This window comes from Uranotaenia lowii, chromosome 2 (genome assembly GCF_029784155.1).
Source record: "Uranotaenia lowii strain MFRU-FL chromosome 2, ASM2978415v1, whole genome shotgun sequence".
Classification (NCBI taxonomy): Eukaryota; Metazoa; Arthropoda; class Insecta; order Diptera; family Culicidae; genus Uranotaenia; species Uranotaenia lowii.
The window spans coordinates 215,855,073-215,880,124 of record NC_073692.1 but is presented as its reverse complement, the minus strand read 5'-3'; the positions used below and the strand labels follow the sequence as shown (position 1 = coordinate 215,880,124).

At 38.3% G+C, this 25,052-nt stretch overlaps 1 protein-coding gene across 4 annotated transcripts in view; it reads left to right on the top strand.

Moving 5' to 3' along the window:
• Positions 1-25,052, top strand: part of LOC129744793 (uncharacterized) — a 158,177-nt gene that overhangs the window by 116,495 nt on the left and 16,630 nt on the right. For all 4 annotated transcript variants that reach the window (XM_055737498.1, XM_055737499.1, XM_055737496.1 and 1 more), the window contains exons 8-9: positions 473-773; positions 868-1,026. In XM_055737498.1, the coding sequence (XP_055593473.1) occupies positions 473-773; positions 868-1,026 (460 nt within the window). The remainder of the gene's footprint in view (positions 1-472; positions 774-867; positions 1,027-25,052) is intronic.

Sequence of the window (25,052 nt, the reverse complement as noted above, 5' to 3'; positions counted from 1 at the left end):
TTTAAAAAATTATTTGAAAGGTAAACCTGTCCTTTATTGAAATTTCCACTTCAAAGAATGTTACTAAAAATCCAAATCGAATCATACATTCACCTATGATCCCACAAAAGAAATTTTTAACTGAATTACAAAATTAAACACATTAAAATATATATTAGCACAAGGTCCCAAGCAAAATTTGGGCCAGATAATACCTACTTAGGAAAAGGGGCGTGCATCAAATCTGATGTTTGTATAGAATTATGTCGATATTTTTTATATTTAGTGATAACTGTGAAAACAGTAATGACAGTTATAACAGTGCCTAACATCATTCGTTTCTAAGAAAGGTAATTTTTCCCCTTCGGTAAAGATTAAAGTTAACTTGAATCCAAAAACAGCTTAAATGCAGCGTGTCCTCATAAGATTTTCATTTCACCAAACGCGGTGTAAACTTGTTTTCTCATAGCATCATTTCTTTCTTCCCTCCCAGAAACGCCTGGTGGTGTTTCCCATTCGAGGCGATGGAAGCCCTCTCCTGTCATCTGATGTGGGTAGCAGCGGCCACCTATTGCGCCCTGTTGGCACCGAAAAATCTGCTAGCCACCCTGATCGGTGTGCTCGGAATGGCTCACTTCAGCTTGGGTCGAGGAAGCGGATCCTTCTTTGGAGGGTTTCTAATTGGCGAAGTTGGCACTCGGGAAGCATTCCGGTACATGGGATTAGTTGCAGTCGCCGGAGGGCTGGCGTACAAGTTTATCCACGCCATCTGGCTGCGAAAGTACGATAATCCGGTAAGTCTGCTGGCTCGGTTGGTGTGGAGACTTTTTTTTTTAAAGGGATTTGTTTCACTTTACTACCGTCTCCTTACACTTCTTACTCATTCAGGAGGCGGAAGAGGAAGACACCGAGAATGGTGAAGCGGAAAAACTAACCGAGGAGCCAAAAACGAAGGACCAAGGCACTTGGATGTCTCAAGAGCGACTCACGCTGATGATCAAATACAACCAGATTGGCTCACTAACTTCACTTCCGCGCGGTTCAAGGGTAAGTTTTTTTTGTGGATTTATCCATATATGACGAAACATATCTTCATATTCATCTAAAAAAATAGAAATGTACCAAACTTGTTAGGCTTTGTATAAGAAGTAGTAATGAAAACTAGTCAAGAAATCTCTTGAAAGAATAGTCTATTTAATTAAGATTTTGCCAATTTCTCCCAAACCTAGTTCATTAAGTGCAGGAAGACGTTTGAGATTATTTTTTTTTAATTTCCAAATCTGTAGAATTAACAGCGATTTTCCGAAAACTAATCTTTTCAAAAAATTTACTGAATTTGAATTTTGCAATTTTTCTGCATACTTTCTTCGATATCTCACTCATACCTTGAAGTTTTGTAATAAAAATACCAAGGATCAACTTCATTTAAAAAATTAAAAATTTCATTCAATAATATTTTCGGTGAATATATAAATCAAAAATATTCACGCGTTTTTGAGATTTTCGAGTTTCAGTTAGTGTTTTTTTAAACAAGACTGTGAATTAAAGGTTTCTGCTAGAATATAAGTTGCCAAAATGTCATACGAATTTGAGCTGTGTCAAAACAGTCCAAATAAGTTAAAAATTGGTATGAGTCTCCTATACAGATCAAGCAGCAGTTCTAGATTTCATGTTTTTGATTCTGGTGTATAGTCAGCGGAGGAATCACATAGTACTATGGGCAAAAAACCTCGAAAAATAATCAATCTTCAGTATCCTGGAATCTATGAATATAGGCTGGAGAAAAGACCCAAATGGGCCTTAGGGACCATCATAGAAAAAAAGATATTTTATTAGGATAAACATGATAAAGTTGGAAAATCATAAATTAAAATATAGGTACATCTCTCAAGAAAACTTTTATTTCTGATTCGATAATTTGGCGTTTAAAACGTTATTTTTTCAAAACATCAGTAATATCACCAAATAGATGTTTATAAAACCTTCGAAAGGAGTTTTTTATTTGTTCAATTTTATATAACTACCTGATTCGGAAATGATGCATTTAAAAAATGATGACTTTTTGAATATCGTGAAAAAAGGAGGAAGATTCCAGAAACGAGGGATAGATCATATTCAAAATTTGTCTTGTATTGTATTTGTAAAATTTCAAATAAGATATTTTTCGCTGTGCTCACTTGATGAATAATGACCCCTAAAAATAATGGAAAACTTAACAACTTAGAAACATGTATTCTATAAATTAGATTTTATGCACTTATACCACTTTTCTCCAAAGGCCTCAATATTTTAAAAAAAAATCTAGGAATAATTCTAAAAGATTCATACCAGATTGTTCTTAAAACTATTGATTAGAATTATGGCTGATATCTTAATCTTATTCCGACGAATATTATTACTAACTACAATTATTAAGTATTCTTTGACACAAACAGCGAATGCGAGAAAAGTTCCGAGTTTTCTTGATTTTTGTTCTCAATCTAAATCTAAAGAGATATGAAATGAAAAATAAAAAAAAAATTAAAATGAAATGAAATTTTTGAAAATATTTGTTTCACTTGCTTAAACAATATTTAAAAAAAAATCGTGAACTAGAAGAATAATTTTTGTGTTATGCTACAAACACCAAATTTTGGAAAAAAATGTATTTGAACATAATTAGATTCGAATATCTAGGACTACATAACATAAATTTGAAATCTATTTTTTGCTAATTTAAACTGAATAAATTTAAATCTTGATTCTAAATTAACATTTAAAATCCATAGAAAGTAAAAAATTTCAAATGTTACCGACGAGTCAAAAATCTTCGATGATACAAAATTTTCTCTTAAAAAATAAGTTTTTATTGTTTTTTCAATTTAAAATTCACAAATATAAAGGTACTGCTGCTCTTACGCAAGATTCAAGTTCAAATGATTGCTAACGATCATTTAAACTTTAATTTTGCGTACGAGTAACAGTACGTTTCATATTTGTGAATTTATAATCAAAATAAAAAACGATTAAAACACATTCTTCAGAGAGAATTTTGTATCATAGACGATTTTTGAATCGATGGTAACAATGAAATTTTACTTTCGATGGGTTTGAATGTCAATTTAAAACCAAGATTTCAAGTGCATAGCTTTAAGAAAATTATTCATGAAAAGCAATTGGCCAGTGAAGAAATAAGTATCAACGAATAACCATTATTTTTTTTGCTTCTACCGATCAAAATAGATTAACATTCCATTCACGCTTTAAGCTTCCTTTTCATAGTCAGACCTTGCTTGAATTTGGCATGTGACCTTCTGCTAAGTCATTGATTAGTTTTAACTTAGAGCGGGTGAGATTTATCGCGTTTATTTCTTCCTAAATTAAGATTCGTATCTTTGTCATATACTGTGGTTTGTTAAATTATTTAAAAATGCAAAAATTACTGTTACTTTTTAGTAACTCTTACTCCTAAAATTTTCAACCGATTTTGATAAAGAAACACTTGAAATCTTGGTTTGGTTAAATTTATATTTAAGGTCCAGCGAAAATATAAATTTTCAATTGTTACCTTCGAGTCAAAAGCCATCGATGAAACAAAATTTCTTTTAAGAAAATGTGTTTTTATTTTTTTCTAATCATAAACTCACATATATCTACAATACTGTTAAAATTGAAGTACGAATTATCGGTAGCTTAATTATTCAGTTTCAATATGTTAAAACAGTTTTCAAATTCATGTTATGCAGTCCGAGATATTTAAAGTAAAAGATTTTTTTTCATATTCCAAAATTTCATATTTGGAGCATAAATCAAAAACTGTTCCACTGATTTTTTTTGGATTAGGTTTTCGATTGTTACATAACAACGATCGTCAGTTTACTTAGTTGAAAAATGCTGTTAACTAGTTTTATTAATGTAAAAAAGTTTTACACTCATACACACTTACATCGTTGTAAACGTTATGAATTATGCTTTAAAAAACATATGATTTTGTTACACTTGAAGGTGAAATCTAAGAAGATAAAGCATGTGTTGCGGCATACATTACCTACACAAAATAGTTAAACCTAAAAATAAGAAAATTGAATTATTAATGATTACACATTACCTCACCTAAAATTATACTCACCTTGGAACAAAATTAATATTTCACCTACATTATACTTTCCGTGTACACTTACCTTAAATACCTACTTACCTTGGTACTTACCATGAATTCTGTCATACTGGCATCCCTGAAATGAAAAATGTCAAAGTTAGAGAAACATGACACACAATAATTTTACGCTCGTGGAGGCAACATCGCCAAGTTTTGTTCCCGTGGAAAATAAGTGAACATGTTTGCCTGGAACCGATCCGAACCACCACCAGCTGGAACCAGTCATCGTCGACGGAGGAATTGGACGTGAGTGCGAACCACAAGCAGCCGGAATCTCAGGTGATTACCCAAAACATTTTGGTGCCGAAACCCGGGATAGCAGTTGCACTACCAAGTCGACCACCACGTGGCACTACATTTCGTCGTTTTGTGCTCTCAGAACCACAAAGATCCAGTCCAGCACCCGATCTTACGGAACAACATCGTTGCGACTGCTGATCCATCGTCATCAGGCAGTCATTGTCGTCGTTTTCATCGTCAGCTCAGCTGAATTACAAACATCCGGAAGTCATCATCACCTTCAGCACTGTCGATTTCATCATAGTGCAGTCGTCATTAGCCCGTTTGTGTTGCTGAGCCATTATCATCCAGCATTCGTCGTCGTTGTCGTCAACATCACTAGTCGGCCAGCCTCCCCATTCGGTGGCAGATAATTGAGGCATATTCTACGTCAGCAGCACACGTGAGGATCCGCATACCGAAAGTGAGGTTAGGGTAAGGTGGTAGCAGCACATGCAGGTACGTGAGACTTACTTTTAAGAAGAATTTGAGCAGTATGACGCCACCAAAGAAGGCGAATAATAAGTTAGCCAAATTGAAAACCCTTTATCGTCGGCGGACAAATATTTTGGGTTCCGCAAATTTGATCAAAACTTTTAATGATTTGTTTGATCAAAGTAAAAGTGAACAACTGCCCATTCGCATATTACGTTTAGATGCTTTGTGGCATGAATTCGAAGAAACACAAGAGGAGATAGAAGTGTTGGAAGATGCTGAAGAAGAATTCTTGCAAGAAAGACAAGATTTTCAAACACTTTATTATGAATTAAAAGCATCATTGCAAAGTAAGATTCCTGCTCCACCACCCTTACCTACCTCAATCCCTACTGCATCATCAGCTGTGCCTATTTTTTCAAGTGTTCGTTTACCTGAAATTAAATTACAGGAATTTTCCGGAAATCTCGATGATTGGGTATCCTTTCGCGATCTTTACGTCTCTCTCATCCACTCAAGTGTGCAATTATCAGCGGTACAGAAAATGCACTATTTACGAGCAACAATTTCTGGTGAAGCAGCTTGAATTATTTCTGCGCTGGAGATTACTGCCAACAATTATTTGGTAGCGTGGAATCTATTGAAAGAACGTTATGAGAAACCTAACCTGTTAATAAAGAGACACATGTCTGCCTTACTTTCCGTTCCCTCTTTGAAAAAAGAGTCTGCGCAGGGGCTTGCAGATCTTGCGAACGAATTTGATCGCCATGTATCTCTGTTGGATAAACTCGAAGGCGCTGAGAACCACTGGAATTCATTTCTTATCGAACGATTGAGCCAATGTCTTGATGCTGCAATACTTCGCGAGTGGGAAACATTAGTATCAGCCTTTGACGAATACCCTCAATACCATCAAATTCTCGAGTTTATCCACAGAAGATCGCGAATAGTACAAACCCTAAAGCTCTCCCAATCGGCAACGACCCAATCCGAGAATAAGCAAACGAAATCCAGATCAATTGTATCACATGTCGTCTCTGATAATGCGCCCAGGTGTGCCTGTTGTAAGCAAGCGCATTTCCTGTTCCAGTGTGAACAATTTAGAGCACTTTCTCCTCAACTCCGTTTTGAACTTGTCAAAAAGAATGGCCTTTGCATAATCTGTCTCAAGGGAACACATCAAGCCAGAAATTGCTCCAGCGGATCCTGTAAAAGTTGTTCGAAGAGGCATCACTCCTTGCTACACCTGCCTCCATTTCCGTCGGCTTCTGGTTCACAACCAGCAGCATCTACTAATTGACCTGTGCCAGTTCACAATTCCGCTGAAGCAACTTCGTCGCATTCGTGCCAAATGTCGCATCTCGTACCGAATTTTGCCGAAAGCAATCTGTCCGAACAAAATTCATCTGCCTCACCACCTGATCCGTCGTTTCCGTTATCGTCGCGTGTCGATCCTTTCCCAACGCCGTCGGTCGTTTCCGTTGATAATCCTCCCAAAATGCGGAAATAAACACCCAACTACAGCAGTCAATAGTTATCTTGTCAACAGCAGTGATAAAAGTGAGAGATGCAGATAATAAATACGTTTTTGCCAGAGCATTGCTCGATAGTGGTTCTCAACCTAGCTTCATTTCGGAAGCCCTCTGTCAGAAACTACGTTTGAAGCGGAACAAACTCAATTCACCAGTTAGTGGAATAGGGCAATCCATCGTCAACGTTCGCTATGGTGTTACGTTAGCCATTGCTTCACGTTTTGAAACTTTCGCTACTCAGTTAGACTGTCTCGTACTGCCAAAGCTTACCGTCTCGCTACCCAGCCATCACATTGACACCGCTCGCTGGAAGATTCCAAAACATCTACCGCTTGCAGATCCGCAGTTCAACATTAGCCAAGGTGTTGATATCATCATTGGAGCTGCTCTGTTCTTCGACCTTCTTCAACACCAGCAATTTTCCCTTGGTTCCGAATTTCCGACGCTACAGAAAACGGTCCTCGGATACATCGTTTGTGGCACATTGAAGCAGCCAAATGCAGAGCTTAGAGAACTGCAAGCATGCCACATCTGCGTTGACGATAACCTCGATACTCAACTTCAGAGGTTTTGGGAAGTTGAAAACTTCGATGACGGTAAGGCTCTCACTCCTGACGAACAACACTGCGAAGATCACTTCAAAACTACCGTTTCCCGTGACGATACAGGTCGTTATATCGTTCGCCTTCCACTCAAGGAAGAGAAGGTCTCGATGCTTGGCGATTCATACACCGCTGCTCTTCGAAGATTGCAGCAAATGGAAAAGAGATTCGCTGCCAACCAAGATTTGCATCACAGCTATTCAGCTTTCATGGCAGAGTACGAGAGTTTGGGTCACATGGAGTTGATTCGCGACGCGCCGCGTAGCCCACAGTTTTTTCTTCCTCACCATGCCATCCAACGTCCAGAAAGTACGACCACCAAAACACGCGTGGTATGACGGTTCCTGTCGTGGAACAGCCGCTCTGTCGCTCAACGACGCTCTCTACACCGGACCAACAGCTCAGCCAGCTCTTTTCTCTACTGTCGTTAATTTTCGCCTGTCATTGTTCGCCATTACCGCCGATGCAGAGAAAATGTTCCGGCAGATTTGGGTCCACCCTGATGACCGGAAATTCCAGCAAATTCTTTGGCGCAGAAGCCCAACTGACCCAATCAGCACCTACCAGTTGAAAACTGTTACCTACGGTCTTGCAAGTTCGCCATTTCACGCTGCTCGTGTGCTTAAACAACTCGCTATCGACGAGGGAAGTCGGTATCCTCTTGCCGTACCTGTGATTCAAAAGGGCACATACGTAGACGACATAATTTCTGGACACGATGACCACGACACGATGACAGAAACCTGCAAGCAACTAATGGAAATGTTGAAGTCGGCTGGATTTGTTCTGCGAAAATGGGCGTCAAACTACAAAACAGTTCTCAGCGGTGTTCCGGAAGAGTTCTGGGAGACATCAACAGAACTAGAACTCGATCGTTCTCAAGCAGTCAGAACCTTGGGTTTGTTATGGTTTCCCCAGAAGGATGTCTTCAAATTCAAGATCCCTGCTCTCTAAGAGCTTGAAATTTTTACTAAGCGCATTGTGGTTTCTGAGATGTCTCAGCTGTTTGATCCCCTTGGACTCCTGGGGCCTGTAGTCGTTAACGCAAAGATGTTCGTCCAAACCCTCTGGGAGGCTGATCTATCGTGGGATTCTGAGCTTGCAGAAGAGTCGGCACTATGGTGGAGGAAATATCGTAGCGACATTAAGGAGCTGTCATCGTTACAAATCCCTCGCAGAGTTTTTCGGAACACACTACAACAATACACGATCCACTGTTTTTGCGATGCGTCGCAGAAAGGTTACGGTTGCTGCATCTACATTGTATCATCTGACGAACAAGGCAAATTCCACTCGCATCTTCTCACATCAAAATCTCGTGTCGCTCCGCTTCGTGGTCAATCTATTCCTCGCTTGGAGCTGTGCGCAGCTCTTCTTGGCAGCCAATTGATTCACAATCTGCTAACGAACACAAGAATCACCGGATCAGTAACATTTTGGACGGATTCAACAGTCGTTATTCACTGGATCAATTCCCGATCTAACTGTTGGAAAGTTTTCGTCTCCAATCGAGTTGCAGAGATTCAACGTCTAACAAAGGGTTCCCAATGGAGGCACATATCGACGGAATTGAACCCTGCGGATCGTATTTCCCGAGGAATGCTCGCAAGCCAGATCCTGCACGACAAGCTGTGGTGGCATGGTCCAGAATTTCTTTCCTCCCCCGTCGAAATGTGGCCGGAAGGCGTTGTATCGATACCATTTAAACCCGAACTGGAAGTGGAAATGCGTCTGCAGACACTTCATGGAGGACCTTCCCTTCTCCTTGCAACAATTCGCCAACGTTTTTGGCCACTACGGGGTCGAGAGTTAGCTCGGAAGATTGTACGCCAGTGCGTAATCTGCTTCAGGTGCAATCCAACAACTACAAACCAAATCATGGCACCACTACCATCAGTACGTCTAAAACCAGCCCGAGCTTTTACCTATTCAGGAATGGACTACTGTGGGCCGTTTTTCGTTCGTCCGCTTTTTGGTAAAGGTGCGTCGGTTAAAGTTTACGTTGCGTTATTCGTCTGCTTGATGGTGAAGGCCGTGCATCTCGAAGTCGTCGCTGACTTGTCGACCGTCGCGTGTATTAACGCCGTCAAACGTTTTGTCGCCAGTCGTGGCCGCGTTCTCGAACTGCACTGTGACAATGCAACCGCTTTCGTCGGGGCGGATCGCGAATTGCGTCGACTTCGGAAGGAGTTCCAGCAACAATTCAAGTCGAAGGAATGGGGCGAATTCTGCGCAGGATACGGCATCATCTTTCGCTTCATCCCGGCCCGCTCACCACACTTTGGTGGCCTCTGGGAAGCCGGAGTGAAGTCCTTTAAGTATCATTTTCGTCGCATAATGGGACAAAAGGCTTGATTGTTCTTATCTCAAGCTGTTCATTCAATCCGCTTGATTTTCAATTTGATAAGTAACTTAGGCTATCATATCAACTCGCCTTTCGATTTCAAGCTGTTCCTTCAATTCGCTTGAATTATTATCAGTAACTCAGGCTGTTCTCTCAATTCACCTTTCGATTTCAAGCTGTCCTCTCTGGAGAAACAAGACTTGCTAATTTACTCAGGCTGTCCTCTAAACTTGCTTTTCATTCGCAAGCTGTCCTCTCAACTCACTTGTTTTTTTCATCAACTACTCATGCTGTCCTCTCAACTCTCCTTTAGATTCCAAGCTGTCCTATCAACTCGCTTGTTTTTTCATCAATTACTCAGGCTTTCTTCTCAACTCACCTTTAGATTGCAAGCTGACCTCTCAACTCGCTCGTTTTTTTTTTCATCAATTCACCAGGCTGTCCTCTGAAGTCGCCTTTCGATTTCAAGCTGTCCTCTCGACTCGCTTGATTTCTCATCAATAATATAAGGTGTCCTCTCAACTTGTCATCCGATTTCAAACTTTTCATTCCGCAATAGCAGATGACCTGCCAACGAGATATTTGGAGGCGAGCCTCGACATTTTCTTCTTCTTGAATTTGTCGTCCACATCGAACTTGCTCTTGCCGGTAAAAAATTCCAACTCCGGAATTGGCCTAAAATCGTCTGTTATATACGTTTCGTCGTCCATCACACAGCAGCAATATTTTGTTGTGCTGGTCGACTACTTCCATGAGAAATAACTACTGACTCTGACTGATATTTCTTCTAAGTCATTCAATTTTCCCGCTTTTTATACGAAATTCGAGGTCTAGTTAAGCATCAGTGATATTTGAGAACAAACTATCAGATAGTATATGTAGAATAGAAAAAAAATAGCCAAATCTACCAGCTGTTGAATTATTTGAGCGATAAGCAGTTGAGAAATCCTCTGCAGCCAAATTAACTTTACAGTAACGCTAGTTTGTTCGTAGCTATCGACATTGATTAAACAATATTATGGGTTCAACCAGATTCTGTGTAATGGAAGAGCCAACCACACGAATTTTGATATCAACCTGTAGATTTTTTTTAATCTGTGCTCTCTCGCTTGATCGCCGACTGTCTGACTGACGTGAAGTCGGTTTAATCCATAGTGCATTGTCGTCCGACTGAATTGTTTCTATAATTTGTGGCATGAATCTTCCCCATCTTAAAGGTACGAAAAAGCTACGGTCTATGGACGATCCTTTTATGTGATTTTTCTAAAACAAATTCACCGGAAAAGGTGCCGCAACATTGCTGTAAATAAAAAGGGATAAAAATGTTCTGACGCAAATGCGAAAAACTTTTCCTGTTGTGGGATTTTCTGCGGTAGAAAATGTTTCGCGAATCAGTAGAGGAGACAGTAGAGGGAAGAGAAAAAAAAATGCTGTGAAACCAGCAGCAACGACGGTAGAATTATGAACTTTTTAAATTTAATTCCGAACCATTCCATACATCTTTGGCTACACGGTGCGAAAACTTTCAAGCGGAAAAGCATCTTATAGCCACTGTGTGTAAAGATGGCAAAATAAGCAGCGAAGAAACAAACGGCTCCGAAAATCTGTCCTGCCCCAACTCCCGCCAAAATGGCGTAAGAACACAAAGGCTTGACTGGCACAAAATATGGCCGAATGCTCAAAGGATTTTCGGTGAGGCGTTTGCCGGCCTGATAAAACTCTTTTGGCATTCGAGGGAGATGAGTTGAAACTTTTGATTCCTGGCGTCGGTCGTCGTTTCACGTTCGTTTTAGTTCAGTTGGTTTCCAGACAACAACAGCCAACAACGAGCAAGGCCGCGGCCAACCAACTTGAGAGAATGTTTTTGATAACAACAGGAGAAAATCTTCTTCCACACTTCTGGTTCCGAACATTTGGTTTGGTCCACCAAACTGATTGTGGAAAGACGCTTCCGAGCTGCCAAACTGTGGTTTCTGTTTCGTTTCTGATTTTCGGTGCTTTCATTCTTGATGGTTGGTTTGTGGGATTTTTTCCTACCATGGAATGTGGTTGTTATGTAAGGAAACGATACCGCTATTAAGAACCGATATGTTTATAGTTTGATAAAGCTTCGGTTGTTTCTTCGCATACACATTGTAGAGCTTCAATTTACTGTAATTTCAGGAGTGTTTTCAGAAGAGCTTTGAAACTCAAAACTTCGATCGTTGCAAATACCCGTGAAACCTGTGATCAACTGATGTAAGACTTTAAAATGAAAGTTTCGATCAAGGTATGGGAAAGATTATAAAGCTCGACATATGATTTAACATCTCATTTTAGAGTCGATATGACACTATTGAAAGTTTGGCGGCTTGTAACTTTTTTAAGTCACTTCCAAATGAATAAATTTCTTCTGGAAACCTTATTGAATTCTAATAATCTTAAATTTTGATAATAACTTAAATTATGGAAGCTCCCTCAAAAGCCCAGACAAAAAATCCAGTTTGGGGTCTGAGGTTCAATTAGACATTCCTGTCTTAAAATCACAATAAAAAGTAATCTGAAGGTTCACTTTACAAAATTTTCTTGGATCAAGAGGACCAACATGAAGAGTGTTCTGAACGTTCACTTTACGAATTATCGATGGATCAGGAGAACCAATATAAAAGTATTCTGAAGAATCCCTTTTACAGTTTTCGTTGGATCGGGAGGACCAACAATAGAGTGTTCTGAAGGTCCGCTTCAAGAATTATCGTTGGATCGGGAGGACCAACATGAAGATGTTCTAAAGGTTCACTTTATGAAATTTCGTTTGATCGAGAGGACCAACATTACGAGTGTTCTGAAGGTTCACTTCTGAATTATTGTTGAATCGGGAGGACCAACATGAAGAATGTTCTGGAGGTTCACTTTTTTGTGAAAATTCAAAGACTGAACAAAGTTTGCCATGTCAGCTAGTTTTCAATAAAGTGGAACAAATTAGAAATAGAATTCTCATCTTGTTTCAAATAATTTAGTCAATTTATCATCACAAACCTGAAACTTGAATAATTTTCCCCATCGAGATATTCTAAAAAAAAATGAAAGTATGGGATGGTGACAAAAGAATCATTTGGCGTTTGTTCAGGCCTAAGGGTAAAAATTCCTGAGGTATCTCAATGTTTTGAGATATCAAATTATAAAAAAAACCTTTGAAAATTCATTTTTAAAACCGTTTTAAGTTAAAATTTTCAATCATTGATTAGTTTAATAGAAAAAAAAATCACACAATTCTCAAGTCTTTCCGAAAGAATCTTTAAAAAAATCAACTGAGTTTGTCAAAAAAAAAAAATCCTCTAAAGAAGCTGCAAATAAAATCCGCCTGCCAGTTTCGCTGCAAACGCCAAAGTAGATTTACGATGTTGTGTTTTCGAAGCGGTATGTTTGCAATATGAGGGTTTCTTCGAAGCTGTCAGCAATTCGAGAACAGTCAAACATTTTGCCATGATGTCGCATCAACACCTCGAGATTTGCTTACCGGTGCACTCGAAGGGGGTAATGTGCATTCTTTTCTCATTTTTTGCATTTGTTTTGCATTTATCGAAACATATTACTGCAATTGTTTAGTGATTATGTGCTTTTATTTCATCTTCACATAAGTTTCCTCCTCATGAAGAAACATTTTAACCCTCAAGACCCACTTAACGCTTCCATGCTTGTTTTGATCGTATACATCATATGATGGAAGAGCAAGTCGGGGTTGCTCTGAATGATAGAAACCAAATAAGATAAAAGATAACAGCCAGCACAACACATAAATATGTCATAACGGGAGCAGCGCCAGTAAGATAGCCGAGGCGACGTACAAACATTGAATCCTGTCAAGTGAAAGGTGATGACGACACCTGTGACAATTTTGCACCCTCCGGTAGGTGTTTCAGTATTTGTGTCTGTACGTTTACATGATTTCACACCGTAAAGTTGTCTTTACGATCTGTGATTAAACGGATTTCTGTCTTCGTCAATGACTGGATTAGAAGAAATCTGAGTTTGTTTCTTTCAAACAAATTGGTTGGAAATATTTTTTTTTCTAAGTTTTTACATAATACTTTATTTCCTAAAATAAATTTGAAATTCAGCTTCTGTATTTACGATTTAAGAAAAATATATAGCGTCCATGAAATATGAAAATATTGGAAATACGGCTATATTCAGTCTGTGAGTTTATTGTTAGTAAATTAATTTTCTTATAAAATTTTCGGTAAACTTTGGAACCAACCGTTTTTGCCGTGATATGCCGAAGTGACGTATATGCCATTCCCAGATCTCGTCATTAAGAGTGTCCTTTGCCCTTCTCCTACTTTCCACTTCTCCACGACTAATCATGAAATGTGATACTGTATACAGATCACATTTTATGAGGGGTCCCGGAGAAGTGGAAAGTGGGGGAAGGGAGAAAGACCCCTTAATGACGAGATCTGGAAATGGCATATACGTCACTTCGGCGTATTACGGCAACTCACCTCTCAACACAGAAAACCTTTTCATAAATTCAGGATTCCAAATTTCGCGTACTGGAAGTGATATACTTGGGATATGTCTTGCCCTCAAAAGCACTGCGTCCGAATCCTGATAGGGTAGAAGCAATTATAAATATCGAAAGACCGCAACATCCCTTTGGTCCCTTCGAAAGTTCCTAGAGATGGGCAATAATTGAAGTAGATTCAAAGCCAACTATAGTGAAGTTGTACGTCCCTTAACGGAGCTTTTAAGGATAATCCTAATAGTGTTCCTAATAGGAATCGTGAAGCGGAAAACAGTTTAAATTAGGATCTGAAAACTTTTGATCAGCGTCCCGATACATACTAATCCCAGCTTTAATAAGCCCTTTGCCATCCATTGTAATGCAAGTGATGACTGGCGGTTAGAAATTCTTTCAAAAAGTTAAGGTGTTACATTGAAGGTACGCAGTTTACGTTGTACACCGACGCTTCGGCTTTAACGTACATTCTAAGGAGTAATTGGTGCTATATGGATTATCTATAGGTGAGGACAAGACTGCCTTTGCACGAGTGTGTGTAAGATTTGGTTGCTACGTCACAAACTTTCATGAGCGTCTCGACGTTGAAGTCGCCGTTCATCGACGACATGCAACATTTCATGTTATTTGAAAATTGACAATCAAAGTACCTTTTTATTTACGCATTTTCTTCCCGACGACGCCTAGTACGGCGACTTCTTAATAATATACAACTTTATTTGCATTCCAAACATTTCTCCTAATATGTTTCTCTAGCTACATTTGGACGCCTAATACTTGACTGTACGGATACAACAAACTAATACTAAAGTTTTTGGTTGTCCCGAACTCTAGATAAACCACTTAGTAGTTGGCGTACCTTCTTACTTTGGTTTCCGTAGAGAACGCAGCACCGCAGACGCCATCCGATCTGTCATTGAGACAGCGGACAGAGCCAGACTAACGAAGACACACTTGTCACTCTGGACTCTGGACGTGATTAACGTTTTCAACAGCGTCAGTTGGATAGCAATTGCAACGTCGCTCATCCAAATGAGGGAGCCGGCATATCTGTATAGGCTTGTGGAAAGATTATCCACAATCACCAACTACAGTATAAAATGACCGGTAAGGGCACTCGAGAACATCACATCACGTACGACGAGCTCCTACGAATGAGCATCCCAGCTCGTAAAATTTGCGGATGATGTTGTCCTCTTGGTAAAACCAATATGGTGCTAATCATAAACCTGATATCACCTTAAACAGGTACCATTGCTCAAACAGGTACCTCTATCGTGTGATATCGTGAACAAACTCGTATTTAAGTACCTGCGGGTGATGATCGACGACAGACTCAACTTAACAAGTCATATCGAGTACGTGTGTAAGAGAGCGGCAATGGGCAAGACCGTACTCACACGGATAATGTCGAACTCATCTGCAATCCAAAGTAGCAAGAAGAGGATACTATGAAGCGTGACCACGTCAATTTTGCGGTACGGAGTGGCGGCCTGGAGGTAGGCCTTGGGAAAATAGAGTACCTTGCAGAGATTGAGTTGTGGCGAGCGTCATGCCTATCTCGGTTTTGTTAGAGGAGGATGTCTATTTTTACGACAATAAAGACACGCACAACGTACAAGATCTCGCCAATGAGGACTCGATGTCCAACTGTCAGCAGTTGTAGGATAGCTCAGCGAGAGGAAGGTAGAACCATCGTCTGAACCAGCACATCGGGAGCTGGATCGGAAGAAGCCAAAGGGATACAAGCAGGCCGGACAACGGTCTGAGTAGACTAACCCCATCGACGGGGGCTGTCAAGTAGTGTCGAGTCGAGTCAAACCCCACGGTTTGAAGCTACAAAGATAAGGCAACATGTTCTGCGTTGCCCAACCCCCAATTATATATTCCATCCTTAGAAAATTATTAGAAATAATTCATGCACTCCTAAAATATTCTCAGCAACAGCCTTCCCAATCTGTTTGTTGCAGTCGAGTTTTTCCACCTGAGACCGAATCAGAAACTAACACAATGTAGCAGCACAATGAGGTACACTTTTACTAAGGTGGCGCAAAGGAACGCACACTATTGCTCATCGGAGAGAAAAAAGAAAAATAAACATAAACAATCCCTGCGTCGCAACGCCACGTTGTCAGGGAGCTTCATTTATCCTAGGCAAAATGCGTCGCGAAAATGGTCGGTAGTGACGTCACTTCTGTCATGGTAACTATGTTTACGAAGAAAAAACCTTACTTCTCTTTTACAATGTTTCTTTCTCATCACCTCTCTTTCCACCACATTGGTAGCAGCAGCCTTAAAAATCAGAAACTTTTTTTTTCTAGCAGCAGCCTTAAAATCTGCACTCCCTTTGTCAATCTGTCTTTCCATCGGAGGCCGAATCAGAAACAAACAATCTTAGCAGCACCCTCAAAAATCTTCGTGTCCTGTACCAATCCTTCTTCACACCAGAGGCTGAATAAGAAACTAACAAACAGCAGCAGCAGCTTTAACAATCTGCGCTCCCAGTTCCAATCCGTCTTTTTACCGGAGGCAGAATCAGGCGCCTTTACAACCTGCAACCTCTTTGTTCCACTCAATTCAGAGATTAACTCAGACATATCTGTTGCTCAAAAGAATAGATCAATGACTGACTGACTTGTTTGTTTATTTTTCCAAAGAAATTTCATCCTAATTCTACAATCCATTCTTTGCAAAATCTTTTCAAATCTATATAATATTATTTATTTATGCATATCCTTCATATCATCTCTTCACTAATGACTAAGTTTTGAAATTGAATCAAGTTCAGATCTTCAATCCTTTTATTACAAATTAGTGACTGTTTTCGGTAACAAATATTTTAAAGGTTTTTTTTTCAGGATAAAGTTATTTTTTATAAACATTAAATGATTTTTATTGTTATTATTTGAGATCAAATGAAAATGTTCCGTATTTTGAACCACAAATTAAGTTCATTGCAGTTATTTTTTAAATCTTTTACATCTTTAATGAACTTTTTTTTTCTAGGATATTTACTGGCCAGAGCGTGATTAAATTCTGTAGCATAATTGTACGATATTTAAAAAAAACAGTTGTGTTTACTTTTTTTATCCTTCAAACATTTATTAAGACTATAACAAACAGACTCTTGATACTTGATCGGATTGAGCCGAAAACTTCTTAAGAATAAATTTAACTTTGTTATACAAAAGTTATATACAATTCAAACTTTTTTCTATAAATTTGCATTACTTAGTATCTTTTTGATTCAAATCACCATTCGAATTTGTTGCGATAAAGGCAAACTGATGACCCGGAGAACTTATTTCATTGTTCTAAGCTCTCGACTTTCGGATTGATCATTGACCTCGTCTTGGATTGATTGTGGACCTTATCTCGTGTAGACCATGGATTTCGTCTTGGGTTCATCGGGGACCTCGTCTTAAATTGATAGTGGACCTAGTTTCGGCCGATAGATCATTGACTTAGTCTTGGGTTGAACCTGGACTATGTCGTGAATAGGCTCGAGTCTCTTGATTTGCCGCTCACAGCTCTTCTGGCCCAAGTTCTTCATTCGTCTCCATTTTGTTTTCAAAGTTTTAAGTCAGCTCTCTTCAGAAAATCAAAAATACTTTTCATAGTTTGCATGTCACGTTGACTGGAAATATCTCTCATGGAAATTCGTGGAAGATTCAATTAAATAACCGAAATATCTTTGAAAGTTGATTTTACGCTTTCTTACACTGGACAACACCACACAACTTGATCGATATTATCGTAATCTTTACCCCATTGACAAATATTTGTGTCTTTTAAATTTATTCTAGAGATGTGCTGCCAAAGTGATTTGAAATTATTCTCGCAAATATTTTTAAAACATTTCTCTCAAGACTTTTATTATGAATCCAGGACTTTTCTTCAACTTTCGGTAAAATTTAAAACAAAATAGACCTAATTGAAACTACTCTCTTTGTTTTGCCTCATGGACATTAGTAAGGAATGAACTAAAGGATAAAGTTTGTTTGATTGAAGTACTTTATTATACAGGGTCCGGCAATTGAAGTGATACATTGGACCTAACAAATAATTTGACCAAAACAAAATCTTTTTCTTTCAAATTTAATAGGATTTACATCAAAACAGATCATATTTTCAAAATCCATTGGCGCCTTTCGATTTTTTGTCCTTGAACTGAACCACTCGCTGCAGAAGCTCTAGGCACATATTCTAAAAAACCCGCAGGTGGTTTTTGTGGAATTTTACCTTAGAACTCAACTAGATGGCGTTTCAGAACTTCCAACCCGTCATGTTTTGTGGAGTAGACTTTGGGCTTCTACGCTAGACAGCCAAGTCTATAGGTCCGGCAAATTCCCCGACTACTCCGTACTCGAAATTAACCCTCGAAAATTCGCACACAAAAATTGGGACCTCTTTCCTTCGTAAGCCAATGCCAAGTTCTGCTGAAAAACCACTAACCAAAACCAAAATTGGGACGTGTCCACAGTTCAAGGACATGCCGTAGATCTATTTTCGATACGTGAATTGATTGATCTACACCTCTTCAGGGTGTTTGGTTGATCTTCACCAGGAAAGTACGGGCGGTTCCGACCCAGACCTTTAATAAGACAGAATTCTGTCGTCTTGTTGCCTTTAATAGGTTTGCATAGGTTCGTGATCTTTCTGGCAACCAAAATCTGTAGTTCTGTTTTTTTCACGAACCGCTGCACGGCGACGAATTCATCGGCAGAAAACACGATATTCTCCAAATTTTTCATGCGCGGACCACGTAAGCTGCGCCTTCGCCCTTTCTACCCGCGCTTGCTTCTGTTCAAACGAGCGGTCTTGAAATCTATGATTTTGTAAGGCTGGGCCTAAAGATCATTTTCCAAGATCCGACGGCCATTTTGATCCGGAGTATTAAAATCTATCGCCAATTTAGTGTTACCACGTCAAGAAATTCTCTCAGTGTGCATCTTGATGATCTTCACCATGGTAGGTGTCGCCACTGTAGCTTGACGATCCCCACCATACTACAGTGAGCGAAATAAGAATAGCACCACTATGTGTTTTGCTTGTTAAAATATGAATGTTTGAAAATCACAACAATTTTCTTCTACAAATTGTTTTGAATTGTTTAACGGATAAATCAAGCATAAGTTTACTTTTTTTGGACGTTGCATTTGGCGTTGAGGATCAAAACTATGAAAAAAGGGTGCGAAATAAGAATAGCACCACTTGTGTTTTTCAACAAAAACAAGATTATTTCTCAAAATTTACTGTGTAAAAGTGAATAATAATGCTTCTATGAATCATTCGAGTAGATAACTGCATTTTAAGCAGTTTTCTAGAATTCCAAAGATTTTCAAAGCTTTAAAAATGGTGTTTTAAGAGATGCTCTTCTAGAACTAAGGAATTTGATATTTGAGCTGTATTTCTTTACCAAACTACTTACTTTCTTAATTAAAATGTCATGAAATGATGAATCAAACATTTTGGGTTTATTTTAAATCAGAAAAAACAGGTTGGAATTCATAAACTTAGATTTTTTTTTCAGTAAACATAACTTTTTCCAGTTTCAAGTCATAGATGGCAGCACTATCTTGCCGTTAAAACCAAATTAAGTCGTAATATTGATTTTTCAGGTTTATTAAGGCTCATATTCATCATTTTGAGGTAGTTTTTCAACACAATTTTGTAGAGTTCACGCTGTAGAAATCTTTTCCGGATTTGCAAAAAAAAAAAAATCACCAGCACAAGAATATACCACCGCGAAAATACCTGCTCATCTCAACTTCCGATTCATTTTCAAATCATACCAATAATACTGTTAGTTATCTGATTCATCAAGCTCCATCGGAAAGTACAAAAATATTCTGATTATCGGTCCAAGAAATTCACTTTTATAGGTCCTTGATGAAATTCCTATTTTTTGATATTGTGATCTTAGAATTTCGAAGGCGGTCACACGGTACCAAGTATTTATTTCTTGACCAAAATCATCCAGCACACCTGAATTAATCCCAGATATTCGAAAATGGGCATCAATTCGGTTTAATTGCGAGATAGTGCTGCCATCTATGACTTGAAACTAGAGAAATTGCGTTTGACTATTTAAAAACATTAGTGTTTTGAATTTGAGCCTTTTTTTTATTCAAATTCAGCCTCAAATCTATGATTCGTCAATTTGCATCATACTAATGAATGATAATGAAGGAATAAAGCAGTTTGATAAAGTATTATAGCTCAAGTATCAAATTCCTTAACGCTATAGGAGCATCTCTTAAAACTTTTACACGGTAAATTTTGAGAAATAATTTTGTTTTTGTTGAAAAACACTAGTGGTGCTATTCTTATTTCGCACCCTTTTTTCATAGTTTTGATCCTCAACGCCAAATGCAACGTCCAAAAAAAGTAAACTTATGCTTGATTTATCCGTTGAACAATTCAAAACAATTTGTAGAAGAACATTTTGGTGATTTTCAAACATTCATATTTTAACAAGCAAAACACATAGTGGTGCTATTCTTATTTCGCTCACTGTATACTTGGGTACTTCTGATCTCCAGGTATCTTAAAAGGGGGAGACAAATTTAAAAAAAAAAATCATAACTCATTGGACAACTCATGAAATATATCTTTCTACCGTTTCACAGCCTGGAACTAGGCAATCAGAGCACTACGTTAAGGTTCGAGGACTATTTTTACAAAAAAAACACTTGTTTACAAAATTAACAATAATATCCTCTGACATCTTAGACATAATGTTAACAAGGTGACAAGGTGTCATCTAACTCGGTTTTGTATAATTCGTAATAATCACTCCTAAAGTTTTGTAGCAGTTAAATTACCGGACCCTGTAGAACATGGGTGGCCAAATCATGGCCCGCGGGCCACATGTGGCCCGCGACCAACTTTTTGTGGCCCGCGAAGCTCTTTTTGGAAAAGTTATTGTCTAAGAATTTGACATTTTTCTCGGTCTGTGTATATCATTTGGATAAATATATCTGGATCTACACTAACAAAATTCAAAACAGAGATCTGAAAATCTCCTTGAAGTGATATAAGCCAAAGAGATAAAAGTGTTTGAAAACAAATTTCGAGAAAACATGCTTTTAAATTACTGTGTTTGGCCATTTTCCATTTATTTTTCGAACAGTTGTAATTTTCTTTCGAGCGTGCAAGTATAAGGATATAATTATAAAAATCTAAAAAATTCACCAAATTTAATTTGAATCATCGAGAATCGTTTGGCATTATTTACTCGAAATCGATCATTTTTGCTCTTACATATATGTCTTTAGCTCTGAGAGTCTCATATAGTTTTACCAAAAAGTAATCACTAAAATTACGGTTTTCAAGTTATCAAAATTTTACGGTATTTGACACATTATCTGTGTATCCCATAACAAATTTTTCAATATTTTCCGATTGGGATTTGGTGACTACATATCATTGGTTTAAAGAGCATTCAAGCGGACTCTAGTCTTAATATTGAGGAGTTTGAATAGCCTCAGAACGATAGTTAAATCGTATCAAAATCATTTAAAATTCGTAAAAAAATCACCGAATCTTATCAACATCATAATTGAAACAATAATTTTACATCAACTTCAATATTGTAAAATATCGAAAGTTTGCTGTGAACATTTTCACAGTACACCCATAGAAGAGGTTGCAAAAATCCAATGCCTTTTTAGCACATCTCTGTGCCGATAATGCTCTGAAATGTGCACTGTGCCGAAGACGGTATGTTTGAAAAACCGTAACTGGCATAAGGACTCGGCTCCCAATCAAAATGATGACCACTACATTCAAGCGAAACAAGAAAAACATTTTATGGGATTTCCTTCCTATTGGATAATTCATCCCAGAAACAAGAAAATAAAAATTAAAACCACAGCGCTGTACTGAGAATCGAACTCACATCACCAATTGTAGCGTCTTGCCAGTCCGACATTCTAACCAGTGTACTATTTGAGCTTCATGCAGGACGAGGTATATTTGTCATAGGCTTTCTGTTACCGATCAATCACAAAAAACGTACAACGGCGGCTTCCCGGCGTTTGGCCTCCTTTCAATGCATTCCTTTGTCTTCTGATGGAAACGGGAAAGGGAACGGGAGTGAAGGAACGGGGAAACCCATTGAATGAGAACTGTGCTTTGCTTACTGCCTGCTATTACATACACACGCTACATATACACAGCTGCTAAAGCCGGGCAGCTTGGCCGGTGTTGTTTGCCGGTAAATTGAAGGAATGTTTTTGTTGTTGCTTTTGCTACATACACACGCACAGCTTAGCCGTGTTTGCCGGTTGATTGAATTAGAAGGATGTTTTGGTTGTTGCTTTTGCTACATTCACACGCACAGTGCTCGGTTCGCTGGCTGCCTGGTGTTGGCCGGTATTTATTTCCATCCTTCTTCGGCTTGTGATGCGATTGGGAGGGACGCGAAAACGTTTTTATTTTGTTTCATTCAGACATACGCAATTCGGTTACGCTGGGAGGTTAATGCCGGTGGGCGCAAATCGAATCAGTGCCGGTCGCGTTATCTTCTTGTACCAATGATGCTATGAAATTGACTACACGCCATTGGCACAGAGGCTGAATTTTGGGTGTAGTTGTTTTTTCGCCAAGCTTTATGAAAATTAAACTAACTCCAAATATATTTTAATTGGCATCTTGCTTTGTATTTATGTACAAGTACGTCAATAATGAAAAACTAAACAGAATTTACAGTTCGGTAGTAGAATTCAACTAGAATCTGTTTTGTACTGGCAAATCTCTCAGAAGAACGTTTTTTTTCCCAAATTTTAAACTTACAAAAAGTGCAATGATTATCAAAAAATCAAATTCGTATTCATCCTGTTTATACAAGGATTTTCCAATACACTTGTCAAATCGAGGTACTGGAAAATTTAAAAATAGTTGGATTGAGTTGAGGTTGAGTTCCACAATTTGAAAAATCAATATCATTATGATATTACTACACCCATAGAAGAGATTGCAAAAATCCAATGCCTTTTTAGCACATCTCTGTGCCGATAATGCTCTGAAATGTGCACTGTGCCGAAGACGGTATGTTTGAAAAACCGTAACTGGCATAAGGACTCGGCTCCCAATCAAAATGATGACCACTACATTCAAGCGAAACAAGAAAAACATTTTATGGGATTTCCTTCCTATTGGATAATTCATCCCAGAAACAAGAAAATAAAAATTAAAACCACAGCGCTGTACTGAGAATCGAACTCACATCACCAATTGTAGCGTCTTGCCAGTCCGACATTCTAACCAGTGTACTATTCGAGCTTCATGCAGGACGAGGTATATTTGTCATAGGCTTTCTGTTACCGATCAATCACAAAAAACGTACAACGGCGGCTTCCCGGCGTTTGGCCTCCTTTCAATGCATTCCTTTGTCTTAAGATGGAAACGGGAAAGGGAACGGGAGTGAAGGAACGGGAAACCCATTGAATGAGAACTGTGCTTTGCTTACTGCCTGCTATTACATACACACGCTACATATACACAGCTGCTAAAGCCGGGCAGCTTGGCCGGTGTTGTTTGCCGGTAAATTGAAGGAATGTTTTTGTTGTTGCTTTTGCTACATACACACGCACAGCTTAGCCGTGTTTGCCGGTTGATTGAATTAGAAGGATGTTTTGGTTGTTGCTTTTGCTACATTCACACGCACAGTGCTCGGTTCGCTGGCTGCCTGGTGTTGGCCGGTATTTATTTCCATCCTTCTTCGGCTTGTGATGCGATTGGGAGGGACACGAAAACGTTTTTATTTTGTTTCATTCAGACATACGCAATTCGGTTACGCTGGGAGGTTAATGCCGGTGGGCGCAAATCGAATCAGTGCCGGTCGCGTTATCTTCTTGTACCAATGATGCTATGAAATTGACTACACGCCATTGGCACAGAGGCTGAATTTTGGGTGTAGAGTCCGTTAAAAGCTATTCTTTTCAATGTCAAAAGCATGTGACGTTTCTTTCTTTCAACAATTACAATCTGCGGGTTTTTTTTTAATTTGCCTATTTAATTTTTCTAAGAAGAACGATAACTTGAAAACTTTGAAAAATGAGCGGTCATTTTTTAATACTTAGAGACCATGAAATTGACTTAATATTCATTGTAGCCACACTATTTGACATTTTTGGGATCAATAAACCAAGAATTGCCTTGAAAAGATTGATTTACATAAGTTGCAAGGGATAAATCATTTCGTATGGCATAATAATCCTACTATTTTTAAAATAAAGCAAAATTGGTAAAAATATGCTAGTAACAAAAATGACTCATAAAGATGAAACTATACTAAGGTTGCCAGAATTTTTTCAGTCCGTATCCAGGCCAGACAAATTTGGGCTATTTTATCTAAAAACCTGGCATAATCCGGGCATTTGATTTCAAAATTGTCTACCAAAAATCCGGGCAAATATGGTAAATACCCAAAATCTACTAAAAAAATAAAAATTTAAAATAAAATCCCGTTGAACCTAATAACAGATTTTAAATTGTATTTTAGGCTTCCACAAAACCTTTCATTATTATTTTTTTTTTTAAACTTGTTCAAAAAACTTGCGTTTTAGACGCATAAATAAAAAATATAAAAATAAAAATTGTTTTTCGTTCGGTTCGGCAAAAAAGGTGAGAAAATCCGGACAAAATCCGAGATTTTTTTTTATGAAATCCGGCCAACCAACCGGACCAGACTTTTCCCAAATTTTGTATTAAATATCTTGGAAAACCCGGATAAAATCGGGTAATCTGGCAAGCTTTATCTATACTTGATGTTACCCAGGCAAATGTTTTTTATAGCATTTAAAAGATCTTTTATTATTCGTTTTTTTTTTTTTTTGAATATTTCAGCACAATTTTTTTCTGGCCCGCCAGCCAATCTCATTTCTGAAATTTGGCCCGTCTGTTGAAAATGTTGGCCACCCATGCTGTAGAACATGGCAATCAATTCTGCTACAAATATTCAACATGGTGCTGATAAATTAAAGCTCTGTGAAAAATCAGAATGATACCTACATTTTGATGCATTACAAATCCCTCTGTAAAAATCGGACTACTTGTCGTTAAACCTTCTATCTTACTTAACCCTTCGTTTCATGATTTTTTATTTTTCCTTAAAAATCAGTTTAAACAGTTGAAAATGATGAGTACATCAAGAAAAAAAATTAAAATAAAATACGATTTTTCCATTTTTCCATACATTAATTGTTGCAAATTTGTAACTTTATGAAACGAAGGGTTA